The sequence below is a fragment of the Chlamydotis macqueenii genome, chromosome 4 (genome assembly GCF_036417535.1).
Source record: "Chlamydotis macqueenii isolate bChlMac1 chromosome 4, bChlMac1.mat, whole genome shotgun sequence".
Taxonomy (NCBI): Eukaryota; Metazoa; Chordata; class Aves; order Otidiformes; family Otididae; genus Chlamydotis; species Chlamydotis macqueenii.
Window position 1 is genome coordinate 37503458 of NC_141559.1, and position 24450 is coordinate 37527907.

A 24450-nucleotide genomic window follows, 5' to 3' on the forward strand; every position below is an offset into this window, starting at 1 on the left:
AGGGAGGTGATTCTGCCCCTCTACTCTGCTCTCGTGAGACCCCACCTGGAGTACTGCATCCAGTTCTGGAGCCCCCAACATAAGGAAGACATGGACCTCCTGGAGTGAGTCCAGAGGAGGGCCAGGAAGATGATCAGAGGGCTGGAGCACCTCTTCTATGAACACAGGCTGAGAGAGTTGGGGCTGTTCAGCCTGTAGAATAGAAGGCTCCAGGGAGACCTTATAGCGGTCTTCTAACCTAAAGAGGGATTATAGTAAAGAGGACAAACTCTTCAGCAGGGCCTGTTGTGACAGGACGAGGGGTAGATTCAGACTTGATATAGGAAAAAAATTGTTTACAATGAGGGTGGTGAAGCACTGGAACAGGTTGCCCAGGGAGGTGGTGGATGCCCCATCCCTGGAAACACTCAAGGCCAGGTTAGATGAGGCTCCCTGATGTGGTTGGAGATGTCCCTGCTCCTTGCAGGAGGGTTGGACTAGATGGCCTTTAAAGGTCCCTTCCAACCCAAACTATTCTATGATTCTATATTTCATAATGTAACATAATCTAAGAATTACATTGTTTTCTTTAGCTTGTCTCTTCATGTATGAAAATCACATCCTGTACCATATAGCTTAGCTTTTTTTCTTTGTTCTATCACCACGAGAGCCAACATGTCCTTGCTCATCATCCTCCCCCTTCACAAAGCATTTCTTCCAGACTTAACTCCCCAGCAGTGTGGCCTAGTAGCTTAAAAATAACTATTCTGATATTTATTGGGTGAAAAGACTGCCAGAGTCTAGCTGTATCCTGAATATACGAAAAAGGAATGAAGGAACACAGGATATATCAAAACTACGTTAAATGTGGAATTACAAAAATTAGTACACTTTCTAAAGCAATGGAAAGGGACAACCGATCTATTTAAACTCCAGAGAGAAAACAAACCAAAAGGGAAGGATGCAACATCTATTTTGGATTCAGAGAACATCAGCTGTTACTGAAATAATGACTAGCCATTGTCAGAACTTCGTGGATCATCTTTTCTCACAGAAGTCAATAGACTGTTCAGTAAAGCCTTGAATATGTGACTTTGCCAGGAGGACTCCAGGGAGAAGGCACTTCATCCCCATGGACAGCCTGCATCTTCTTTTGCTGCTTCTCAAGCTGCTCTCTCTTCTCTTTCTTTTCCTGAAAATAAAAATATGTGTCCAAAAAAAAAACCAAACAAAACAAAAAAACCCAAACAAAACCCCAGCTCCTCCAACAGAAAAGTTAAAATTATTGCTATATATTTCTGTGTAAAATGAAAAGTTAACGTGCAATGGAGATTTGCCTTTTGGAGCTTAGCACATCCCTTTTAGGGATTCAGTCACACACATTGTACAAGCACCTGCATATTTGATGTAATTCACAGTTACGCTAACTGTCTGAAGGCTGGGCTGGCTTTGTGCACTATCTAAACAAAAAGCCCAACAGAAGGCCTAGTGGATTAGGTACTGTATTTGTCTTGTGTATAATTAGTCTCATCCTAATTACTTCCTTTAAGAGGATACCTAAATCACAATGCTAAATATGTTGTTCTCATTACGTGAGAACATTGATGCATCTTTGTAACTTTTTGTACTTATTAAATCACACTTGCCATATACTAGACCAAACTCAGAATTAAACAATTTAATTATGAACAAATATCTAACTTGTATTATAAACACTGCCAAGGTTCTGATGATATTTTCTATTGTTTCAAACAGCAACGAGCAGTTAGGATGATGAAGGATAAGCAAGACACTTGCAATATACTTTTTGCACCTGATTTTCAAGAGACCCATCATTCAAAAAATAATTTGCCATTATTTATAACTACTTTTGAACTTTTATACTGTTCTGTTCTATAAAAAATAAGCATTCTTCTTTGCAAAGATGACTGTCATTTCACCATTGTGAGGACCAGCATCTAAGGGTGCATTTGCACTAGCAATTTAGCACACTGGAGAGTTCTTTATAGGTGCAAATTTTCCTTGCATCCCATTTGTAAAGTCTGAGATGCATGCTTGAGCATGCCACTTACTGACTTAAAATTGTTTCTCTCTTGGTGGAACCAAGGTTGACATTATGGACCACGGCATAACTTACAGTGCCGCACTTGAGAGGTCCTTAAGCAGCTGGCTTTCTGGCACATGAACAGTGCCTGCGTTCCTAGGACCAACACTGGCATACATATCATTAGTAGCAAAGAAGCAATGTGGACATGCAGGCTTAAAACCATCATCAATTGTGCCAAATCCAACCTTGCTCCTTTCCCCTTTTGCAGCCTATCAGTCAGTATTCTGAAGCACCCAAAAGGTTTCATGTTTTCACATGTATGAACTGCACTGCAGTGGAAGTACTGCTCCTTGAAGACAGCTGTAAGACAACTGGCACTCAGATAACCCATGATTCTTTCCCTCTGAGGGACACTGTATAACCTGCAAATTCCAAAGATCCCAGCAGTGTTTGCCTGCTATTCATAAGTGAGAAGAGAAATAGTGAGGTAACTGTGGCTAAGGGAGTAGGCTGTTAAATGAGGGCAGAAGTGTTATTGTAAAAAAAGAGAGCTTGAGTGGAAGTTTTCTCTTGTTTTACACATACGCAGCAGTCAAACTGAACTAATGCTAGCTATACATGTGAAATGTACAAAAATTTTAAAAAGTATAACATGCACTGAAACATCAACCCTATTGATATGACTTTAATCTGTGCTCTTTAGGTCTTTGTTAACATAAATGTGAAGATTCAATTCAGCTAGGAATGTTTTCAAAAAAGATGAGCTTGGGAAGAATGTGCTCTACAATGGAACACATGTATGATCATGTTCCTGTTTTGGAGTGTATGTATTTTACACGTATCCAGTCAATTTATTTTTACAAAAATTTAATCATATTCTACAAATTTTAGAATCCGAATCTGCATTTGACATTCAAAGACACATCAGGATAGGCAATTGAAAACTCACTGAAAATAGGACTTATTCTGGCTGTATTGGTAATTATTTGAGAAATCATGTGTTAAATGTTACACAGAAATGTGCACATTTTATGTTTCTAAAGCACTCTCTACTGAATTCATGTTGCACAACAGACTAATGTATGAAAAATCCAAACCAAAGATAAAGCATACACCCACCCAGGAAGGGTATGAGAGTTGCTTTGGATTTTTTAATCATGTCTCAGTTTTAAATGTTTGGGTTTGAAGATCCAATTTTCATTAATGAATCCCAGTGCCAAGGACAAAGTCTTGAGTTAATGTAACTTTTTTTAAAAAGATTAAATTTGACATGAAGACTTACTGGCTTCTTCCCTGCCTTCAATACACACAAAACTTTTTACACTCTAGTCCTAACCACAGTTCACATCCTCACAAGACAATACTGATATCAATCTTCCTTAAAATAATAAACAAGATGTTATTTGCACTACAGAAGAGTAACAGAAATAGTGAAAGATGAAAACAATAACTGTAGCTTGTCATACACTAGATCAACTCGATCGTATGGCTTGATTTTTCTGTGGAAGTTTCCTACTCAATAGGCTAGTAAGATGAATAGGGTTTTCACTTACCAAATTCTGGGAAGAACACATTCTTTAGCAGTATGACTGCCACATAATAACTGAATTTCAGATAGTACAGAAGCCTTATAACATTTAAAAGGAATAACAATAACAGCCTTATGTCTAACATATTGCAATGCCAGGAGATTAAAATTCCAATATAGAAAGTATTTTCAGATAGATCTTATTAAACCACATAAAATGAATAACCCACATCAGCTGCTTCTAACCCAAAAAAGCAACAAATCCATGAGACTCATCCAGTACATCATTTCCTGATGTTTTTAAACACCTTTAAAATGTCAAAAATAGGTTTTGAGCATGCTCAACCTCAAGGTAAAATATCAAACAACTTCTAGGGCATTTAACCTTACTATGCTGATCTTCCAGAATTACTTGAGAGCAGCCTTTCTTCTCATCAACTCATACCAGGTTAATGTTTACCCCATAAAATGGAGAACAGAACACATTTAGGATATTTGCTTTTCTCTACAGAAAAAAAAAGGAATCAAGATTACTATCTCAAAAATAATGGAAACTGAACTGATCTGTCATTATAAACTTTCTACAATGATTCTTCTCCATGTTCTACTCCTCAGAAGAGGTGCATGTCAATGACACGTGCCAGGCACTGGTAGTATGCATTAAGTGAAAAATGATCATTTATCAAGCAAAACATCTAGAGTGTCTTGAAGATTACTTGGTGAGTACCAAGAGGCAAATACTATGAAAGAAACAAAAAAGTCAGAAGCTTACATTTCCTCAGCAATACTAAAGTATCTCAGCTCAAGATTATCCTTTTTATGTTAGTATTTTACAAGTGTTAATAGCCTTTTCCATGCCATTTATTTTCATGCTTAAAAAGTAATCTTCTCTATGCACTTATGTTATCAAACATTCACACAATGACCTCTAAAAGTATAAGTAATAGCATTTCCATTAACATTAAAGCAGAATGTTTCCTGTATTGCAAAATAACGAGAGGGAGATTTTCCTGTCTGTTTTATCCATGCATTATGGTCAACACCTGGTTCAGCTGAGGATGAATTTACACATTTATTTCTGTTGAATGTTAATGAAAACATATTAGAATACTTCCCACTATATTTCTCCTATTTGACTTACCTTCAAACAAAAATCCTTTTATTTGAAATAATACACTTCTAAGATTTCCACAATTCTGCCCTCTCAGATTTGATGCCTATTTATCTACCTGTAGGCAGATATCATCTTAGTTCCCTGATAATACATTTACAACTTTACAGGCATTTCTCTTCTGCAGTTCACTGAAGGTATGTATTTTCTCTATTACTATACAAAGTTAGATCATATTCTGGGCAAACACGATGACAGAGCCATTGTCCGATATGCTTTCTCAAATAAAAGTGTGTTAGCTGCAAAAACCAGCACAGTTTCAGAAAGCAAAAACATGAAGACTGGGCATAAGACACATCAGTCAACACTTGCACATAGACACTGAAAATGAGGTAATTTTAGAGGTACCTCTGCCAATCAATTCAGTACCTATCACTTCCTCCAACGCCCGCTTATTTTTTTAACTGCTCCTCTCATGTAGGCACATATACCTCCACTTAGATCTAGTCACTCCTCCAACTACTAAAATTTATGTTAATAATCCCACTGAGGTGAAGTGAGGACCTCAGGAATTTATACACAATGTGAACAGGGTAGTCTGTGGTAGGCAGCATATTTCATTCCCAAAAAAAAAGAGAATTTTTTTTTTACCTTGACAGCAAGGAAGTCAAATGTACAACGAGAGGTAACATTCATGCTTTGGTACAACCATGCTAATTGAGGATTGTCTCAGTAAGCAAGGCATACCGGGACAGAGCATTAGCTACTATTCAAAGCATAGTACTTCCTTCCTTGAGAAGTAACATTGACTAAGTAAGAAATAATCTAAGATTGGACATGAATCATTTAACAAAACTGAGCTGGAAATCACTTGACAAAGGGGACCAGAGAAAACACTTCTTATCAATAACTACAGAAATGAGAGGTATTCCAAGAAGGGACTAGGTTAAATAAGATCTTAAAAGACTTAAATCTAAGCCTAAAGAGGTTTGAAAACAGAGAGAAGGGAAAACATGCAGGCTCTTGCTGTTTCATGTAATTGTGTATTTCTGAGTTAGCCAAGTAAAGGATGACAGTCCTTTTAAAATCTGTCCCACATCTACAGATCTGCCTGCTTCAGTTCTCACTTACCCACTATATATAAGAATTTATAACATTATATTTATATATAATAATATAATCCACCATATAATAAAAAAGAGAAAGCCCACTCAAGACTCTGGAATTTTTTTTAAGCTACTGTCAGTACAATTGAACATCTGTAAGGACCTTAAGCCAGCTGAGTTGCAAGATCCTATTCTTATAAATGGCAACAGAGATTGCAGGTACAAGATGCACGCCAGAAATCACAAGGAAGAGAGACAACAGAAGAAACACTCTCAAAGTAAGAAAACCTTGAAAGTCAGTATGATGAATGACTGTATCACAGTGAGGGGATGAAAAACACACGTTTTTCTTTAACTAGCAAGTCAAACATCTGTAAGAAAACAATATATGCTAAGAATATTAGTAATCTTTCTTGTAGTTTGTCTTTCTGTAGCAAGGAAAAAAACCCTGCCTCATTGTTGGGATTAGAGTACCAGACGAGTTTACTGCTTAACAACTATGACAGAAGTACACTATTGTAGGAAAAATTTAATTGGAAGCCTCAGAGTATACCCTTTCCAGTAAATGGAAATAGTCTGAAAGCTAATTACAAGTGCTTTTATCAGTTTTAAGGTATACAAGTCTCCACTTCAATTGCTTCCTTGAACGTATATGCACTCACTGTTGCAGGTGGCGATGCTGCTTAGCTTTGCAGGTTTTGTGCTGTGGTGAGCTGGCCCTTTAGAGATGGTTGCTCCTGACATGGAATGTCAAAAAAACGAAGACTAACTACGAAATTCAAAACTCTGTGACATGTAGGTAAGGAGAATATATTTTTCACATATGCTAAATAACAAGCCCACTCTATTTTATCATTATTTTGCTCAAGAATTTTGGGGGACTAGCTATGTACTGCTGCCATCATCTGGCCTCTCTCACAATAGCATGAAAAACCACGAGCATTGGATACCAAAGTGTTCACACTCATTACTGCATTAATCTTTTTTGTTTTGACAAGTGGAAAAAAAAATTACCAGCCATCTTTCATATTCTTCCATAGCCTTTTTATTTTTCTCTTCCTTTTTTGCCTGTTGTATTTCTTGCTTTTTTCTCTCTAGGACTTTTTCCACTCTCTTTTTTTTCATATATTCTTCCTTTTTTTCATTCCTGTATAGTAAGAGGGAAGAACAGATGATCATGTAACAGACTAAATGCTGCATCTGTGAATGAATAACTAAATTGAGTTAAAAGAGATATTTCATGCATTTAATAAAAGTCTTCCAAGTCCATCTTTATATATTATATGACCAAGGTATAAATGAACCTACTACTCTATCTATTATGGCATCACCTTTTCTGTACTACTTTCTCCCTTATTTGGTATCATGTAAGAAATTAGATTCAAAAATTCTGTGGGTAACAGTAAGTTGAACACAGTCTGTGAAAATTGTAAAACGAACACAGAATTTCCCCAGCAGACATACCTCATTTGCTTCCAAATACATCTATGTTCATACATTGTACTCCACAAAACTTTAAGATAAAGATTTACCTTCCTTCCTGTGGCTCAGTAATGAAACATGAGACACTATACTGTTCAATGAATCTTACTTCTCAGTTGGAATCTTACTTCTCTGCTTAGGCTTAGACAGTAACCTTTTGGGGAGGAAAGCATTTAAGTTACTAAACTGAGAAACTGTATAGCTTGTTCACATTGTTATACTTGTTCTCCATTGGGACTGAAGAGCCTAATCCCAAGCATGCCACTGCCTCTCATTTAAAACCACATCAAGCACTCACAGAAGACCTACTGCATTTACATGCAAAGATCTGGGAAACTATGATATTCCAAAACCCAGTGGAGTAGCACCATTTTTCAACTGCTGACATGCTGTCTCTCTTCTTCTCTGCAACCAGTTCCTCTTCTTTCTTCTTCCTTATTCTTTCAGACTGCTTTTCCTTTCTGCTTTGCTCTCTTAAATATTCTGCTTTTCTTTCTTTCCATTTTTCAAATGCCTAAAGAAAACCAAAGATTCATTAGAAATCTTACCCCTCACCTTTTTGTCAATATTCCACTTGCTTATTCTGTATTATTATTTTTTGTAATTTCTACACACTCCAATTTCAGAATATTTGTTCGTAGCATTGCTCAGAGGTGGGTATCACTATACGTAAAAAGAATAAATCATTTTTCCCAGTAATTAACAGTTCATTGCCAATGTATTTATATGGAGTTTATTTAATGTTCAATTAATAGAATCCAAATATGGAAAATGGTTTTTTTTTGTGTGCAAACGAAAACATTACATACTTCCAACAGAACAGAATCTAATACAAGTTCTCTTCAAAAATAAACCATGTTTAGATTTTCTAATCTTGTTCATTTCCATCTCTTCCTGGATTAATCAAAATTATTCTCAACAATCTCCTGAACCATATCCGATATACATTTATGTACACATTTCACATCACCTTCTGTGCAGCTTCTGTTTTCTCCTCATTCTGTTCCGCTGCTTTCTTTTTGTTAAGTTCCTCAAGCTTCTTTTTTTTATTTAATTTCTTTGCTTCACTTCCTTTCTTTTTTTTCCAGGCTTCAAAAGATGCAATTGCTTCCTCTCTTTTAACTGCTTCTTTCTAGATTGAAAATAACAGTCTACATTTAAATACACTTAAATATAAAACTCTAATTGAAATACTATGGTTTAAACTCATTGTCAAATGTAGGATTAGATGGAGCAATAAAGAAATGGAAATCAATTTGCAGACAACATTCCAAGTAATACTCAAAATTAAATTTGAACTACGGTGTTTTTTTTCTATGCTTATTTTTAATTTAACTTAATCGAATGAAACAAACTACTCCTGCAAAAGTATAGAAGAATATGAAATACACATTAAATGCTTAGCAGCATATTAAATACTTAAAAGCCAAATCTAAGAAATACGTATGATACTATTCAAAATACAGTTCTCTGTAGATAAGCACCTCTTGAGATACGGAGAAAACTCATTTTGTAATAGATGATAAATTAAAACTTAACACCTTTAAGATTGAACATCCCAAGCTCTTTGTAAACAAACCTGAAAACTAATCTAAGAAGCACACTTTTAACATACCTTACATAAATGTGTAGGGAAGCATCAGCCACACACCCTTTACAGCAACCATAACAAGTTGGACATGCCATTTACTGTTTAAATTCATCTTGTGCTATTTAGAGAAAACCAGATGCCTTAGAACAGCGGAGTGATGTAATTAGGCAGAAAGCACAGGTAAGCATACTTCAAAGAAGTTGTCAACTTCTTTTTAAAAAATAATGTAAACAAACCTTTTCAGTATCGTTCCTTAGATTTTCAGCTTTCTTCTTCTCAATTCTTTTTAATTCCAGTAGAAAGACCCTTTTCTTTTCCAACCAATTCTGTAAGAACCATTAGAACACTTTCACAGTTTTAAAGTCTTTTTAAGGTATGACTAAAAAAGTTCCGTTGAAACAATCAAATTTTATTAGAGCAGCACCAATATATAATGACCACCAAAATTACTCTCTATTCTTTCATGTGCTACTTAAGTAACTACCCCTCGTGGAAGACTAAGGTTCTAAAATCATAGCTATGAAATAAGAAAATGCTTAAGGATCTGTAAAATAACCCAAAAAAATTTGTAAGCATTAAAGAAAATGAAAAAGAAGAATTGAATAAAGACCCTGATCACTTGGTATATAGGAATATGATTTCCATTTATTGTCCCTCTTGCAAATATCTACAATTAAAAAGAATAAAATCCAACTGGAAAGAGTGAGACTTCAGGCATCCTTGAAGTGTTATGAGCCATTTGCAGTATCAGGCTTAAATTTTCAAGGTTTAATTATGTAATTGTTATCCTGCTTAGAGATGTAAGTGTTGTCAATGAAGCCTATTTTACATTTTAAAATTATAGAGACAATATAAATACAGATTTGACATTCTAAATTTTGTTCTAGAATCACAACAAGTATTAAAACCACATACCAGTAAGAACAGCATCTGTTAAGGAAATTTTTTCTCATGCAGATTAGTAGCAAAAATCTGTTGGAACCCACAAACTAATTGTTATGAAATTCTAAACAGAATCCACATAGATTATCCTTCTGGAGAGAATACTAGACTTGTTTTCACTTTTCTGAATGCCAACTGAATAGAACATACCAGGAAAAGAAACTATAAACTACACCCTTACTTACATTAAGAAAGAAGTAGAAATAAAGGAAAATATTATATGTGTCTGAAAATAGTCTGATGCAATAAATTAGCTTTTTATTTCATAATTTGATGAAAAGCCATAGCCAACAGAATAAAAATATTATTACACTTGTAAGCATGTGCACGGAATATACTCAGAAATATTGATTTCAAGAAAATAAGAGCTGTTTACTCCTATAACAGGAGTTTTATTGCATAGTTTTGTTTGTTACTTGTTTTGCTTGGTTTTTATTTGCTTGTTTTTAAGATCTACCTGGAAAACAGCTGCTCGTAAACTATCTGCTTTGTCAAATTCTGTACTGTTCTTCTGCACATGTTTATCCTCCAACACCTTTAATGTTCCCAGATATTGAGATGAAACAGGTCTAGCTGATGGAACAGCTTTCGCCTTTTTCTTTAAGTGTGCAGAGGACAGAGACCTATAAAAATATCGAGACACAAATATATTAATGATCCTTCTATTTATTGTAGCTGGTACCAAGCAGTGTTTCTTCTATTTCAGTATACACCAAATGTTACTGTGATTCTGTTTTTACGTGCACTTGGCTGGGGATAGGGGAAAAGGAAAGGAGGAAGAAGCCCATTTCCTTTTGAGGGCTTTGCTACTGCCAAAAAAAAAAGCCACTGCTCAACATATTCAGCCCAAGAAAGTTTACAAATTCCTTATTCTTTCATCCGCAAAACTGCTTTAAACCTGTAAAGACATAATGGGCTGGATTCATTGGTGGCTCCTGTAGCACACACTCATCATAGATACTGGCAAAAGACTTGGATCTGATATAATCCTGAGCAAGGGTTATAATAACATGTCACATCTACTAAACTGTTTTCCACAGATGGTCAGAGGTTGTCAGCAGTGAAGACAATGCTGACAGAAAATGAGAGTGAAGTAGCATTGCCAGAGCATCTTAAGACTCTGCAGACTGTGATACATAGCATCTTTCTCTTACCTGTCAGATAAAGAAGCTGCCAGGTTTTGTAGAACTCTCCCCTTTGTTTCACTTAGATTCTAAGAAACACAAAGGAAAACAAAATTATAGAGTCTCTCAAGCAAGAGAACTAGATCAGGATGAAACAGAATTTTACAAGATAACCAGGATGTTGGGAGTTGGACTCAATGATCCTTATGGGTCCCTTTCAACACGAGATATTCTATGATTCTATGATGTTAGAAATATAGGCAGGAAAGTCACTCTAATACAGAAGGGGCACAGTACAGGGTGAGAAAGTGAAAAAACCTCAACAAACCAAACAAATAAACTTTCAGATTTCCTGTATCTGTTTGGAATGGTACATATAAATGTTTATTTGTATTATATAAAAATATAATCTACCCTTTAGAAACAGAAAGGAATAAAAAGAATCTAGCTGGGCAATGGGCTTCCCTGTTATTATACCAACATTCTTTTAACTTTTTTTAATATTTAGCTTTAACAGTTACACATATCTACATATTTTCTTTCTTATGATAAAGCATAAAGTGCTTTGCATCTTATCCATTATTCAAGTCACACCATGGGTTTCATTCTCTGCCAATATACACTGCTCATTCCAATTCAGCAAACTTCACAATAGAGGTCTGACATTTTCACTTGGATAAGGCTATTTCATTAAGATTGGAAAATGCACATTTCAATACCTTTATCTGGTTTAAATGATTTGTGTAAAAGGAATGCTTCTAGGAAGTTGTTCTAAACAATGGTAAAAACGCATATGGATAATACCTTGACAGAGTCCTTCGCAGAGTTCTTTGCCTCCACATGCTCAGATGGATCATCCATTGATACCTTCTGTATTGTATCAGTTACCATTTGCCCTTCTGCTGTTTTCACCATTTCATCTGAACTGTCATGTGTTGACTTCTCTAATTTCTTTGTTTTCTCACATACTGTGGTCATCATTACTTCTGCCACAGAAGGGGATTTTCTACTATTGTCCTCTAGTTTCAAGTCACTGGTTCTGTTCTTCTGATCTTGATCTAAAAGGAGAAAAAGGATTGAGAGGACACATTAACAAGAATTTCATCATTTCTCAGTATTGTTACTTCTGTACTAAAAACATCTGTTATGAAACATATTACTAAATTTGATATAATGTATTTTCTGTATACTTCCTTCTAAGGACTACATGGACTAATAACAACAGTACTCAATTGTATTTAAATGTAAGACTGGAGTATCAACTGAAGTTTTAACAAATGTTATAGAATGTTTATAGAATGTGTGAGCATGACAAAGGCAAAACTTCTCGTCTGCCTCACCACCCAAATGTGGTTCCAGTGCAGAAACAAAAGGCAAGAGCCATTGCAATCACAGCCAAGAGCTCTTCTGACACCTAGCAAACTACTAACAAAGTCTGTACAACAACTTGGGGAACAAAAACTGTGTGGTATTTCTCAGGGATGTGGGATACACAAGGAAGTAACATAAAGATTCTGTGGTGGGGATTTAAACAAAAGACCACCTCAATTCAAATGCACGCCTAAGTGGTGAAACTGTAATTTATGAAACACACAATATTCCTACAAGTGCACTGACAGTTTTTCCACGCCATACATCACAAGAAAAATCAAAGGAGCAGAAAAAACTGATTAATCTCTGGATAGTTACCTTCTCTGTTGGACGAAGATCAAGTTATCTAACATAAGAAAGTTAACAACAGTTGATTACTGAAGACAATATGATAGTATCACTGTACTACTTAGATTCACGTGAAGAAAAGGAGTAGTTAAACTTTTTTTTTCTGGCAGTTTAAAACTACACAGGCATACTGGCTAGGAAAGAGAGGCATCTGCAATGAGCAGCTGCACGTTCAAATATCTAGCACTTTGGTGCCATCATGTGGAAAGAAAAAAAGGAGCAGATATTGCCAATCATGCTCTACAAATTTCAAAGCTGTCGTCTTCCACCACAGGTAATGACCAGCCATAAATTTCTCTCAACATCAAACAGGACAAACTCTTCTCATATTAGGAAGCAGACAAAAAATATCAAGTCTTTTGACATTTTAAATTTGTAAAAGCACATATAGTCAATTAGCAGAATTCCAAGTTCTGTTTTGCATATTAAAAATTAATTACCTATTCTTATAATAAAATACTAAAATTGGTTTTTCACGTGCTTGACTATACTCCCAAAGTGGCTCACCATCTTCAAAGTAAATGATAATTTGAAGTTTTAACTTTGTGATTACGAGGAATCTACCATTCATAAATGTTTTGGTTACAGCTAATTTTCTGACTTTCTATTACCTTACAGCATCATGATGTCTCAGCATCATGACTTCAATACTATGTTTATGAACATCATATTTGGTCCAGCTTCACTGTTTATAGAGAAGGGCTGCCTGTTCAAGGACCTTTCCATTAAAGGGTGTGTGGATGCCCTGGACACTGTTTGAATGGCTCTCTATGCTATGCACATGCAAAGCAGGCAATTCTGTAGCCCTTCCGCACCTTCCATGGACACGCTCTGATGGAGAGCTGGACTTGGAGTACCCAAATAGCTGCCTTTCATCTCCTGAAAGGAAAGGGCAAACAGGAACCTCCTGCTACTTGGCCCATGCTGGTTCAGTTTACCTCCTGTCAGCTGGAGGTTATCAGAATATGTATTTTTAGAAGAATAATGAATAAATTCCCTGCAAGCCAAAGCAGCTAATACTTAATACAGAAAATAACCCAAATTATTACACTTTAAAATACTGTAATATGGCTAAGCAAGTAGTAGGAACAAAATTCAAATGCTTTCTTTTCACCTGATGCTGAAGCACTTCTTGTTTTGTGCAGCCGTGGCTTTGGTACTGGTTTGTTTTCCTCTTGATTTCTTTTTTCCTGTAGTTCATTAATAGGCAAGACATTACAGTGGTCACTTTCACTATTATCACATGGTACTTCTTCAGCAGCTGAACACTCTTCATTGTTTTTCCTCTCATCACTCTCATTTTGATTTTCCAAACATTCTTCTTCACCATCTTTTCTGTCATCCTGTATGTTTTCACTTTCTAAAAGCATTATTTGCTGAAGCTTCTCTTCATGAAAGGATGAAGTCAAGTCATCATTTTCCAAATCTGCTGCTTTTTGTGAAGCATCACCATCTGAGAGAGGACTCTCAACATCAGCTGATTTCTTAGTGCTTTCAGCATCTGAATTACTTTCATTAAGTTCTTCTCCAATACCTGAAAATAGCATATTATGAACTTCCATTCGAGACAAGTGGAAAAAAAATGGGACACAGAAGCTGTATCTTCTGAAATTTAGAAGTATTTTTCATATAACACTCTCCTGATTTAGAAGTCTCTTTCTGCACCTCTAATCTCTTGCAAAGCTACCAAACTAGTTCCTTATTCTACTCCCTTTCCTGTAATGTTTCCATAGACCCAAACCAAAGAAAAGACTTCAAATATTCACTGGTTAATTCTTAGCTCTCATGCAATTTAAATATCTTCTAAAAAACAACTATGTCTCCAATGTCATAAGAAGTGGAAGCAAGTCAACAACAAAAAAGCTAGGCACGTTTCGTTACCAGAATCCATTCTCCCCTTCTGTCCCACCTGAGATCTACTAGAAGATACTCAAAGGAGATATCTGCTCCAATACTCAGGTTCACATGTTTTAACCAAAATATTTTTATCCTCCGGTAGCCTGTTATTTCTAATTGACTTTATTTCAGGGTTCAAACACTCAAGGAAGACAATAAAGAATGTCATGATGGTTAAGTAACATATTAAATGAAGGAGAAGCTTTTTTCTAAATCTTGTCAGCAAAGGGAACTCAAAGCATCCCATGAACTTTTAAAAGATGTTTCAGGTGTGAATGAAAAACAAGACACAGAGGAAGTCCTTCTAAAAATACATTATATTTAAGATTCGTATTTCCCTTAACATACAGCATCGTATCAGAAGGAAAAATTCGGCCAATCTCATTAGGCTAAATATAAACATTACCAAATATCAAATGCTTTCTGGCCCAAGAAAAACAGTCAGATCAAATCTATTCCTGGTTTGTGTCCACTGCCAGGCAAGCATGCTCTGCAGTGTGTTCTGCAGCCCCTATGCGCTGATTGTCCAGACTGCGGAAACGGTAAGACAACAACATGGCTTTCTCTCTGCCCATGTCCACTTTTATTCATAGTACTGAGCTACTGTCCCATCCACATGTAGAGTAAACTATGGCTACAGAGTAAAACTGGGCATCACAACTGCAGGAAAACAGCACAGACTGTGTCTGGTCCGGCAGGCTGGCACCACCACTGATTCGCTGGGAATTTTGCTCCTAACTTGGAAGAGGAGGACTAAGTGATTTAGAAATCTTGGAAAATGAAATCATATTGGCTCACAAAGATTCTCTGTGATCTAGTAATGAATTAAGAAAGGGAAGAACATGAGGAAAAATATAATTCACTCTTACCATTCAACATGCCATCTTCGTCACTCTCAAAGTCGTCTGAGTATTCAGCTGTTTGCTCTCTTTCTTGAGTAGAAATTGCTTCCTGTAGCTCATCCTGAAATAGTTTCACAAATAACCGTTATACAGAAGGGAAGATTGACTTCTTCAAGCTCAGCACTAATTCCTCTCTCCCCCACGTACATAAGTAAAACTGAGCAACAGATTAACTCGTTTAACAGAAAATTATTGTGAAGGATAAGTAAAATACAGTGTCTTCACTCTATCATCATTCACCCATTTTTTCTGTGTTTAAAAAAAAAAAAACCAAACCAATTCCAAGTACTAATTTATATTTCTCCTTCATAAGAAACATATCTTGCAGACTGCTCTTCCGGTTTTGGCAATAATGGCATACCATCACATGACAATTTTCCCCTCTTTTATATGTTTTGATCAGCAGGAGTACCACAAAAAGGTCTGTACAATCACACGTGACAGAGGTGGTGAGCAGGGACTTCACTGGCTGCTGCACTACAAGCGCCTGAAGCAGGTGGCAGGTCCAAAACAATGGAAGAGCTGCCCATGAGCCACCACTGGTATTCTGGACTCGCTGCTGCAGGGCATCACGGACACACCACGTTTACATGGCTTCTGAAAGTAACTGGCCTTACTTATAGATTAAAAATACATCATGAAATGCAGCAGTATCATCAGGTTGGAAGACCCTGACCCACAAACCACTGAAGGCTGGACAGGAGTCCCATCCATCCAGAGGGACCGTGACAGGCTGGAGAGGTGGGCCCATGCCAATCTCATGAAGTTCAACCAGACCAAGTGTAAGGTCCTGCACCTGGGTCATGGCAATCCCAGGCACAAATACAGGCTGGGCGGGGAATGGATTGAGAGCAGCCCTGAGGAGAAGGACTTGGGAGCGCTGGTGGACGAGAAGCTCAACATGAGCCAGCAATGTGCCCTTGCGGCCCTGAAGGCCAACCGCATCCTGGGCTGCATCAAGAGAAGCATGGCCAGCAGGTCGAGGGAGGTGATTCTCCCCCTCTACTCTGCCCTGGTGAGACCCCACCTGGAGTACTGTGTCCAGTTCTGGAGCCCCCAGCACAAGAAGGACGTGGACCAGTTGGAGAAGGTCCAGAGGAGGGCCACAAAGACGATAAGAGGGCTGGAGCACCCCTCTTATGAGGACAGGCTGAGAGAGTTGGGGCTGTTCAGCCTGGAGAAGAGGAGGCTCCAGGGAGACCTGATAGCGGTCTTCCAGTACCTCAAGGGGGCCTACAAGAAAGATGGGGAAAGGCTGTTCAGTAGGGCCTGTTGTGATAGGATGAGGGGTAATGGTTTTAAAATAGAGGGGGGTAGATTTAGACTGGATATTAGGAAAACATTTTTTACAATGAGGGTTGTAGAACACTGGAACAGGTTGCCCAGAGAGGTGGTGGAGGCCCCATTCCTGGACACGTTCAAGGCCAGGCTGGATGAGGCTCTGAGCAACCTGATCTAGTTGGGGATGTCCCTGCTCCTTGCAGGGGGGTTGGACTAGATGACCTTTGAAGGTCCGTTCCAACCCTAACCATTCTATGATTCTACAGGAGCTTGTTCGAGACGAGTCTGACGCTCCTCCCGAGGCACCTGCCGACGGCCACGGCTGGTCCCTCGCCCAGCGCCGTTTTTGCAGGGCCGCCGGGGCAGGGAAGCCAGGCCGCTGGCCTCTCAGAGCGGCCGTTTCCGCGTTATGCACGGGGAGCAGCTCCCTGCGCCCACACATAGTCAACCTGCTTCCCAGATGGCATTCTGATAGCAAATCGGCTTTTCCCTGTGTGTTGCCCTTAACAGCGGGTTACTGCACTCGCAGGCGCAGCAACCTGTCGTCAGGCAAACGCCACCGACGCCGTTCCTCAGCCCCGCCGCCCCGCTCCCCGCCCGTCACCGCCGCCCCGCTCACCTGCAACACTCCGCGCCGCCGCCCCACCGCCCGCCGTCCGCCGCTTTCCCCCGACATGGCGGCAGCGCCGGCCTCCTGCTCCCGCCCGGCAGCGCCTGCGGCCTCCGGTCGGACCTCCCGCAGCGCCGGGAGCCCCAGCCCCGCCGCCGTACTGCCCGTCGCCTGGCAACGCCGCCACGCAGGAGAGACCGGACGGCGGAGCGACTCTGCCTTCAGGCCGCGGCTGCAGGCGGGCCTGGGACCCGGCGGGCGGACAGCAACCGTTGCACTGGGACCTTGGGTTTCACACCGCCGAGCTCCTGCCTCCCACCCCAAATCTCGAGGCTCTCCGTTATCCATCACTCCCTGCACTGGCCTTAGGGTACAGCAGCGGACAGGCGCATCCATGTGTCAAATCTGGGGCCTTCTGTCAGCGCTGAGCAACTTTCTTGCCTGGGCTTCACCCATGCTCTGCAGCAGCCAGCTGAAGTCGACAGGATTTATTATTTATGCCCATATGCTACATGTAACCCACACATAGCTGTTACCACAGGGTGTATGTACATGTGTGCCGCTCAGGACATCGCAGTAGGAGACAGGAGTGACACAGGTTCATCAGCCCAACTCTTATGGTCAGGTGATTGTCCAAATTGTCCCACTTAGGATTTAAGGGCTGACACAGACAATACTTTCCATAGGAACAAACTCTAGGAAAAAAAAAAATCTCATAGCACCTGTGCATTAATCTGAATGAAATATGAGAGATGAAGAAATTACAGTGGTGTATAAAAGTAAATCACCTGGTGCTTCCATCTCCTAGTACTCCTATTCTTACTTCCCCAAGAGGTGGTTGTGCAACACTGGCCAGCACCAGGCCCCAGCTGCCCGGGCCTCTCGGCAAGCAGCAGGCGGCCCTGCGGAGCTGGCTGTCCTAGAGATCCCTTGTTCGCTCTCTGACCAGCGGTGGAGGCGACCAAGCTCCGGCATGCTCTGGGATGTTGATCTCGTGCATCAAAAGAAAACTGTCGACTTCAGGACCACATACAGACACGAACTCTATTCTTCCTCCAGTTTAAATGCTTGTGATGGCTCCTTTTCTAAATTAAGATTACTGCTTCAGTTGTCTTAGTGATAATAAAGAACTTCTGACATTCTCTCTGTACTGGTGTTATATTTGCATATATTAATCTTCCCCTAAATGCATTACAGTTTTACATGTCGTGCAGAAGAAAATCTCTCTGACAGGAACAGGGAGAGAATATGTAGGACAGAGCCCAAAGCCTTGGGACTTGTTTGCCTTGTGTTTATTTATGTAGAGTTACAATTTAAAAGCAGTGCAGTTACACAAAGGCCACAACACACCTGGGGGCAAGAGGCCCCGAGTTCTAATGAGTAACCTTGAGTTTAACAATTAATTGTGAAGACTATTGATGTTTATGTATCATCTGTATCATCTTCTTGCTTTGTTTACCAATATTTCTTCATAAACAAATAATGCTTGATCTGCTGATTATTCATGCCATTTGTTGAGAGTTATACTTGAAGCACAGTATTTTTTTTTCTATTGTATTCATATATAAAAGTCTTAAATTTGCTATTCCATCTCTCTGTGGAACGTGAAATTGGACATACCTGTTTAGAATTTAGAAAGTAATAAAGACAGAATTTATGTATTCTTTCTCTGTAATAACATTAGCAATTCCTGTTGAAGGCTAAATTATGCCCATGTTACAAACATTTGTGATGCTCATTTTATTCAATTCCAGAAGGTGGCAGCAAAATATTTTGAAATTTTAAAATGTGTTTTTTGTGGGTTTTTTTAAATGTTCATTTTATTCTCGCTTCTTTTACATTACTGCTGATGTATATGGGATTTTTTTGAAAGATGTTGTATTCATTTAGATCAATTTTCCAGCCTTGCATGCACCATATAGAAAGACAAAGATTTAGTTTAAATTATTATGTTATGTACATAGGTCAGACAGTGGGGCCTGATATCACCTCTATTATTAAATATTAAATGCACTGAGTTGGTAGGATGTGAGGGAAAAAAAAAGATCAATACTGTCAGCACTGAAGAACTCAAAATGTGTAAAGATGTTTTTGTCAAAATCCATGAACATCAGGTTTCCATCTTCTAGTCTTACCTCAGGCAAAAATCCCATCGAGACCCACTGAGGTGAATGAGATTTATGCCTAAATACGAATGTAGGGCTCTGAGTTTAAATATGAAAGTTTTTAAGAATCTTGCTTAACAAAAAAAAATGTAGAGGTTCGCTGAGAACAAAAAGCGTAAGATTTTATAGCATGAAAATGAGCATTAACATTTACTTTTTAATTAATAACTGCTGTATATGTCACAAGCATGACAACAAAATGTATGTTTGAAGGTGAAATTGCTCTTTCTCTCTCAAGTATACATGGAGCATTGTGAAAACGACTCTAAATAATCCCAGCAATTATATTAATTTGGCTAAAATAAACTTAGAGGTAGCATTTAATTCTGCTGCCCAAACACATGTTAATCTCTGCTGTGTCCAGAAGCTTAAAAAGCCCCTTATTTTAAAAAGCATCATGATGCAACGTAATTCCAATCAGCAAGAAGGATGTTACATTCAGAAAGCAGTCAGGTATGATGAGGTTTTTTTTGCATGGCTAGCTCATATGCATATCAACAACATCCAGAAGTAGTTATTTTATTCATGTGGCTAGAGTTTGTAAGAGTGGATTCAGAATTTCCTCTGAACAAATGACAGACAGATTAAAACTTCTACCATTGTATACTGTAAATCATCTTAAATCAAAATATATAAAACCCTTTACTGGTGAGAAATGGTATTCTGCTTGCTTTGAAATTCCTTGCCAAAATCAAAAGTGGTATTTGAATGGAGACTTAATGGCATGACAAAATGCCCAAGCTGATTTACATTCCTGTAGAACATGATTTTTGGTGTTGATTGCAAGGGTCTCAGCTCATAAATGACTGTTCCTGTTCTTGACATCAATGGGAATTCGACATCTAGCAAGGAGTGCATCTGGCTCTTGGTTTTTGCATGCATATTGGTTTAGCAGAGTGACATAGCCAAAGGCTCAAGTGATATCTTCAGTTTTAAACAACAACAAGATCTTCTACCCGTGGGTCACTCTCCCAGACATTTTAAAGTACAAACATTAAAAATTAATCTTCTCACGTTTTCCTCCCAGTTCATATGAAATAATCTATTACAATGTGCCATATTTGTCAGGGCTATGCCTGTCCTACCAAAGTATAATATTCTTGTTTTTCTTGTCTGGAAATAAAACCAGAAATATAATCGACCTTATGCCTTTAGGGGTAGTTGTGCCAGGGAAGTCACACCCCTTCACTGTGAGTCAGCCAGTACAGAAATGTCCGAGCTGGGTTTGGGCTTTTCTATATCAGATGGTGAGAGCAGCGTCGCTGTGTTCATAGCATTCAGCATAGCCTAAGCATAGAAAAACCTTTCTGGGTTCCTTGGGGAGATTGTAGCCCACAATGGGTACTGTCCCACCTCAGCCACTCTGAGGCCCAAAGGTGCCCAAACCAGCTTAAAATCACTCTGGAATTAACTGCAGAAACAGCCACCCACCACTGCAGAGAAATACGCCAATAGTACTTCAGCCTTTTGTTCTCCTCACCTATCTTATTTTGAGTAAATGTCATTCTTTCTCAGAGAACAATCTGTTCAAACCATGACATTGCCAGGATAACTGGGAAGGATTTGACAACTCACTGTAATTAACTTAATTCATGTTGGCAGTTCTCTACCAGTATCCCTGGATTATTCCACAGCTGCTCCTACAGGACCAAGAAGGACTTGCTCCTTCTAAAAAAATCTTTTTTTGTACCTCTCAGCCACTTCTGGAAAGACAGATTTACATATTTTTCTTGACCATCTGATTTATTTTTCTAGACAAAAAGCACTAAACTAATGCTCAGTTTGAACAGCTAAGCAGGTAAGAGTAAGGAAATACCAAAACCGAGGATGCTAATGTATCTTTTCCCCTCTCCTTTTGTATTTGTGCTGTGATATAGTCTTTAATTAAGTGACTGAATTTTTATTACATGGCAAAACCTTTTTTTCAGGATAAAAAATACACATTTTCTCTTTTGTTTTTCTTAAAAGAAACTGTCATTATTAAGTGATTAACACAGCAGCTTTGTCCACACTACATAGAGAAAAGGGATTACATGCCAATAGATTACAAAGTAAGTATGTTTTTAACCACATCTGGGACCAGAAGAAAGAAGACCTGTCAGATTGAAACATCAGCTGAAAATTTAGCTTGACCTTTTTGTCATCATTTTTTTCCTGTAGGAAGTCTAATGACATGAAAACAAAATATTCCTTATTTTATTGGAACTATATTCAGTGTTTTCTGACTGTGTTTCCAGAAGACAGCAGATAAATTTGTGATAATGCATTGAACATAGTAATATCCACAAAATGTGCTGTCATGGAAATCAGGTAGAAATCCATGTTAAAGAAGATCCTGTCAGGATAAGGAGGAATGCAAGCTCCATTTGATAGATTCTTGCTCTCAGGCATATTACCAGGGAACTTGAATTTGATAGATTTCATATACACAGGGGTAAACATAACTGTTAAAGGAACAGACTGCCAAATGGGGGCAAAAAAAAAGGGGTTGATTAAGTTTAAGAAATTCATGACAACTTAATTTATACAGCAGTTTATGAAGAATACGTGTATTCTTGACTGGTTAATTTTTTTCCTGAGTATTAGACTTAGAAGCAGCAGATGGAGGTAGATATCCAACAAGAAAAAGGAAAAAAAGGGGGCGGGGGGGGAGGCTCCTTTCTTTGTTAAGGTTATTTTAAGCTTCATTATTTAAGCTGTCTTTTTTTTTTTTTGTTAATAGTACTCAATGTGATTTTAAGGAAAAGCTTTGGAACACATAGGAATGAGACACAGCTGTTGTGCTTGGTGCTTGGTCACACTAATAGACAATGAACTTTTCAAACAGACAAAGCTTGCATGTCTTGGTGACGGTAGATGAGACTTCCTGTAATGGGAGTCAGAAAATGCAAACCTTTTCGCGTCAAGTGGGGTCATTTTGTGTGCAAATGACTCAAGCTACTGATAGCTTTTCTATATAGATAAATTCTCCTTTTAAAGTCTTGCAGATGTGAGCTCTGCTTGAATAACCACCTTTGATGGAAACCTCGCAGACCTGCAATTTCATTAAACATCCCTCCCTGTCGAAACATCTCTGTGTCTAATACTGTATTAATGCTGTCAGGAAAAGCCAACAGCTGTTAAGTGCTGAGCAGTAACTCAGGTCTTTCATGTTATGGCACATTTCATAGAGAGAGGAAGAACACTTGTCAGATGATCACCTGCACGTTTAGAAGTGTCAGGGCTCCAGCTGCTCCCACCTGCAGGGTCACCAGAGAGGCGGACGCAGGACCTTGAGTTAAATACTTGGATGGTGTCCCGCAGCCTTCCAGCCCCAAGGGACAAGAAGTCTAACATCATTAAAATTAATCAGAGAAAATGGCTGCAGTAAAAGGCCAAATTAAATTGCTTTGTGGTCAGAAAGATCGACTGACTAATTCTCTCTGACAATAATAATGTCTGGTCCTGCTCTTTACCTTTATATTCCTCCCTTGTCTCCTTTTAATTTTCAGTGCTATTCTAGGGCAGGGAGATTTAAAGGAAAATATAGCTGCCAGGTCTGATTTTTGCTACCGTTACCCTAATGAAGATAGAACTTTACGGCCCAAGTAGCTTCAGCAAGTAAAGATGTATGGTTACTTGAGAAAGTAGCAAAACTAAGGACCATTCGGAGTACACCGCCTGTACAGCTTAATCTTTTATGAGGTAATATTTTGTATATCTTTTGAATGTATTGGTTTGTCTATCAGTATACCTATAAGAATCTTGCTGCTACAATATCTGAGGATTTTCTAGTCTTCAAGGGAGTTATGAATTTTCCCTGCTACGCTGCTGAGAGAGGGAATTATTATTCCCATTTTGTATATGCAGAGATAAGACTCAGGAGCTGTGCTAGTGACATAAAGGCATGCACAAATTCTATGGTGGTGTAACTTTGGAGGATTTCTAACATGTCTGGTTTTCACTAACTTACACCCTTAACCAGTGAAGCAAATTCAGACATTCTAAGTGAGAGCTTCTACCCATTACAGGCACTGCTGCACAAGAAGCAGAAGGATCTGAAGAACAGCCATGGTATTTAGTGCTCTATAAAAGGTTTAAGCACTTGCTAACAGCTGCCCTTTGTGGTTCTTTTTTTTCTAGACTATGTAGGTATTTATGATAACGTAGGGGAGAGAATTACAGCAGACTCACTCCCAAAGAAATATATAGATGCCTGTAGCATCTAGTTGGACATTTGCCATTTTCTATCTAGCATATAAATGGGTAGATCATCGAATATCTTGTAAATTGGTCCCGTGGTTTCCTTAGCTTCAGTTGTACTGTACTTAACTGCTCCTTTAAAAGCAGCATTTTAAGGCTTACATCCTTACATACCCTTTGTTCCATTCTAAGCTGGCCAACACATGTCCACTGCTCAGGCCAGGGGCTGCAGGCTCAGCTCTGCAATGATAACACCAGAGACACCTGCAAAATACAAGCTCCAGATTTTGTGTAGTTCCTATGGAGACCATGCTACTTTATGATACTTTTCTTGTGGATTAAAGATTATATCGACTTTCCCTACTATTAATATTGTTGCATACTTTTATGTCATCTCTGCAAGGGTTACGGAAAGAACATTTCATTCAGACTTGTTAAGGGAAAGTGTTGATTAACTCCAGCACTTGGAATCAAATAATCCAAGTTACTAATCTGGAACACTAAATCAAACTCTGTATTTGCAAAAGCAGCTTAACAGTTCATCTTTTCTTGTTCTCCATGTTTCCTTCCTTCCGTCTTGTGACTTAGTTTATAGCCCTCGTAACTGATTTGAAATTTTGCAGCTGCTAAGATTACTTAGCTTTGGTTTAACAGCAAATGTCATCAATCCAAATCTGTCCTTCAAGTGTTCTTTCTTTCCATTTCCTATTTCTTTTTCAAATTGATTACTCATTGGTTTAGGGTATTATCTAAAGCTACCCTAAGACTGGTTCTCTGTGCCAGGG

At 38.5% G+C, this 24450-nt stretch overlaps 1 protein-coding gene across 1 annotated transcript; it reads right to left on the minus strand.

The window, feature by feature from the left end:
* Nucleotides 1–820: 820 nt before the first annotated feature.
* On the minus strand, nt 821–17384 carry MAP9 (microtubule associated protein 9). The gene is made up of 11 exons (XM_086747204.1): nt 17328–17384; nt 15395–15488; nt 13744–14163; nt 11715–11968; nt 10941–10999; nt 10244–10409; nt 9081–9170; nt 8224–8385; nt 7622–7767; nt 6786–6918; nt 821–1171 (listed from the first exon to the last, which is right to left on the minus strand). The coding sequence occupies exons 1-11, from the start codon at nt 17382–17384 to the stop codon at nt 1049–1051; spliced, it is 1704 nt and encodes a 567-aa protein (XP_086603330.1). The 3' UTR covers nt 821–1048.
* Nucleotides 17385–24450: the final 7066 nt, after the last annotated feature.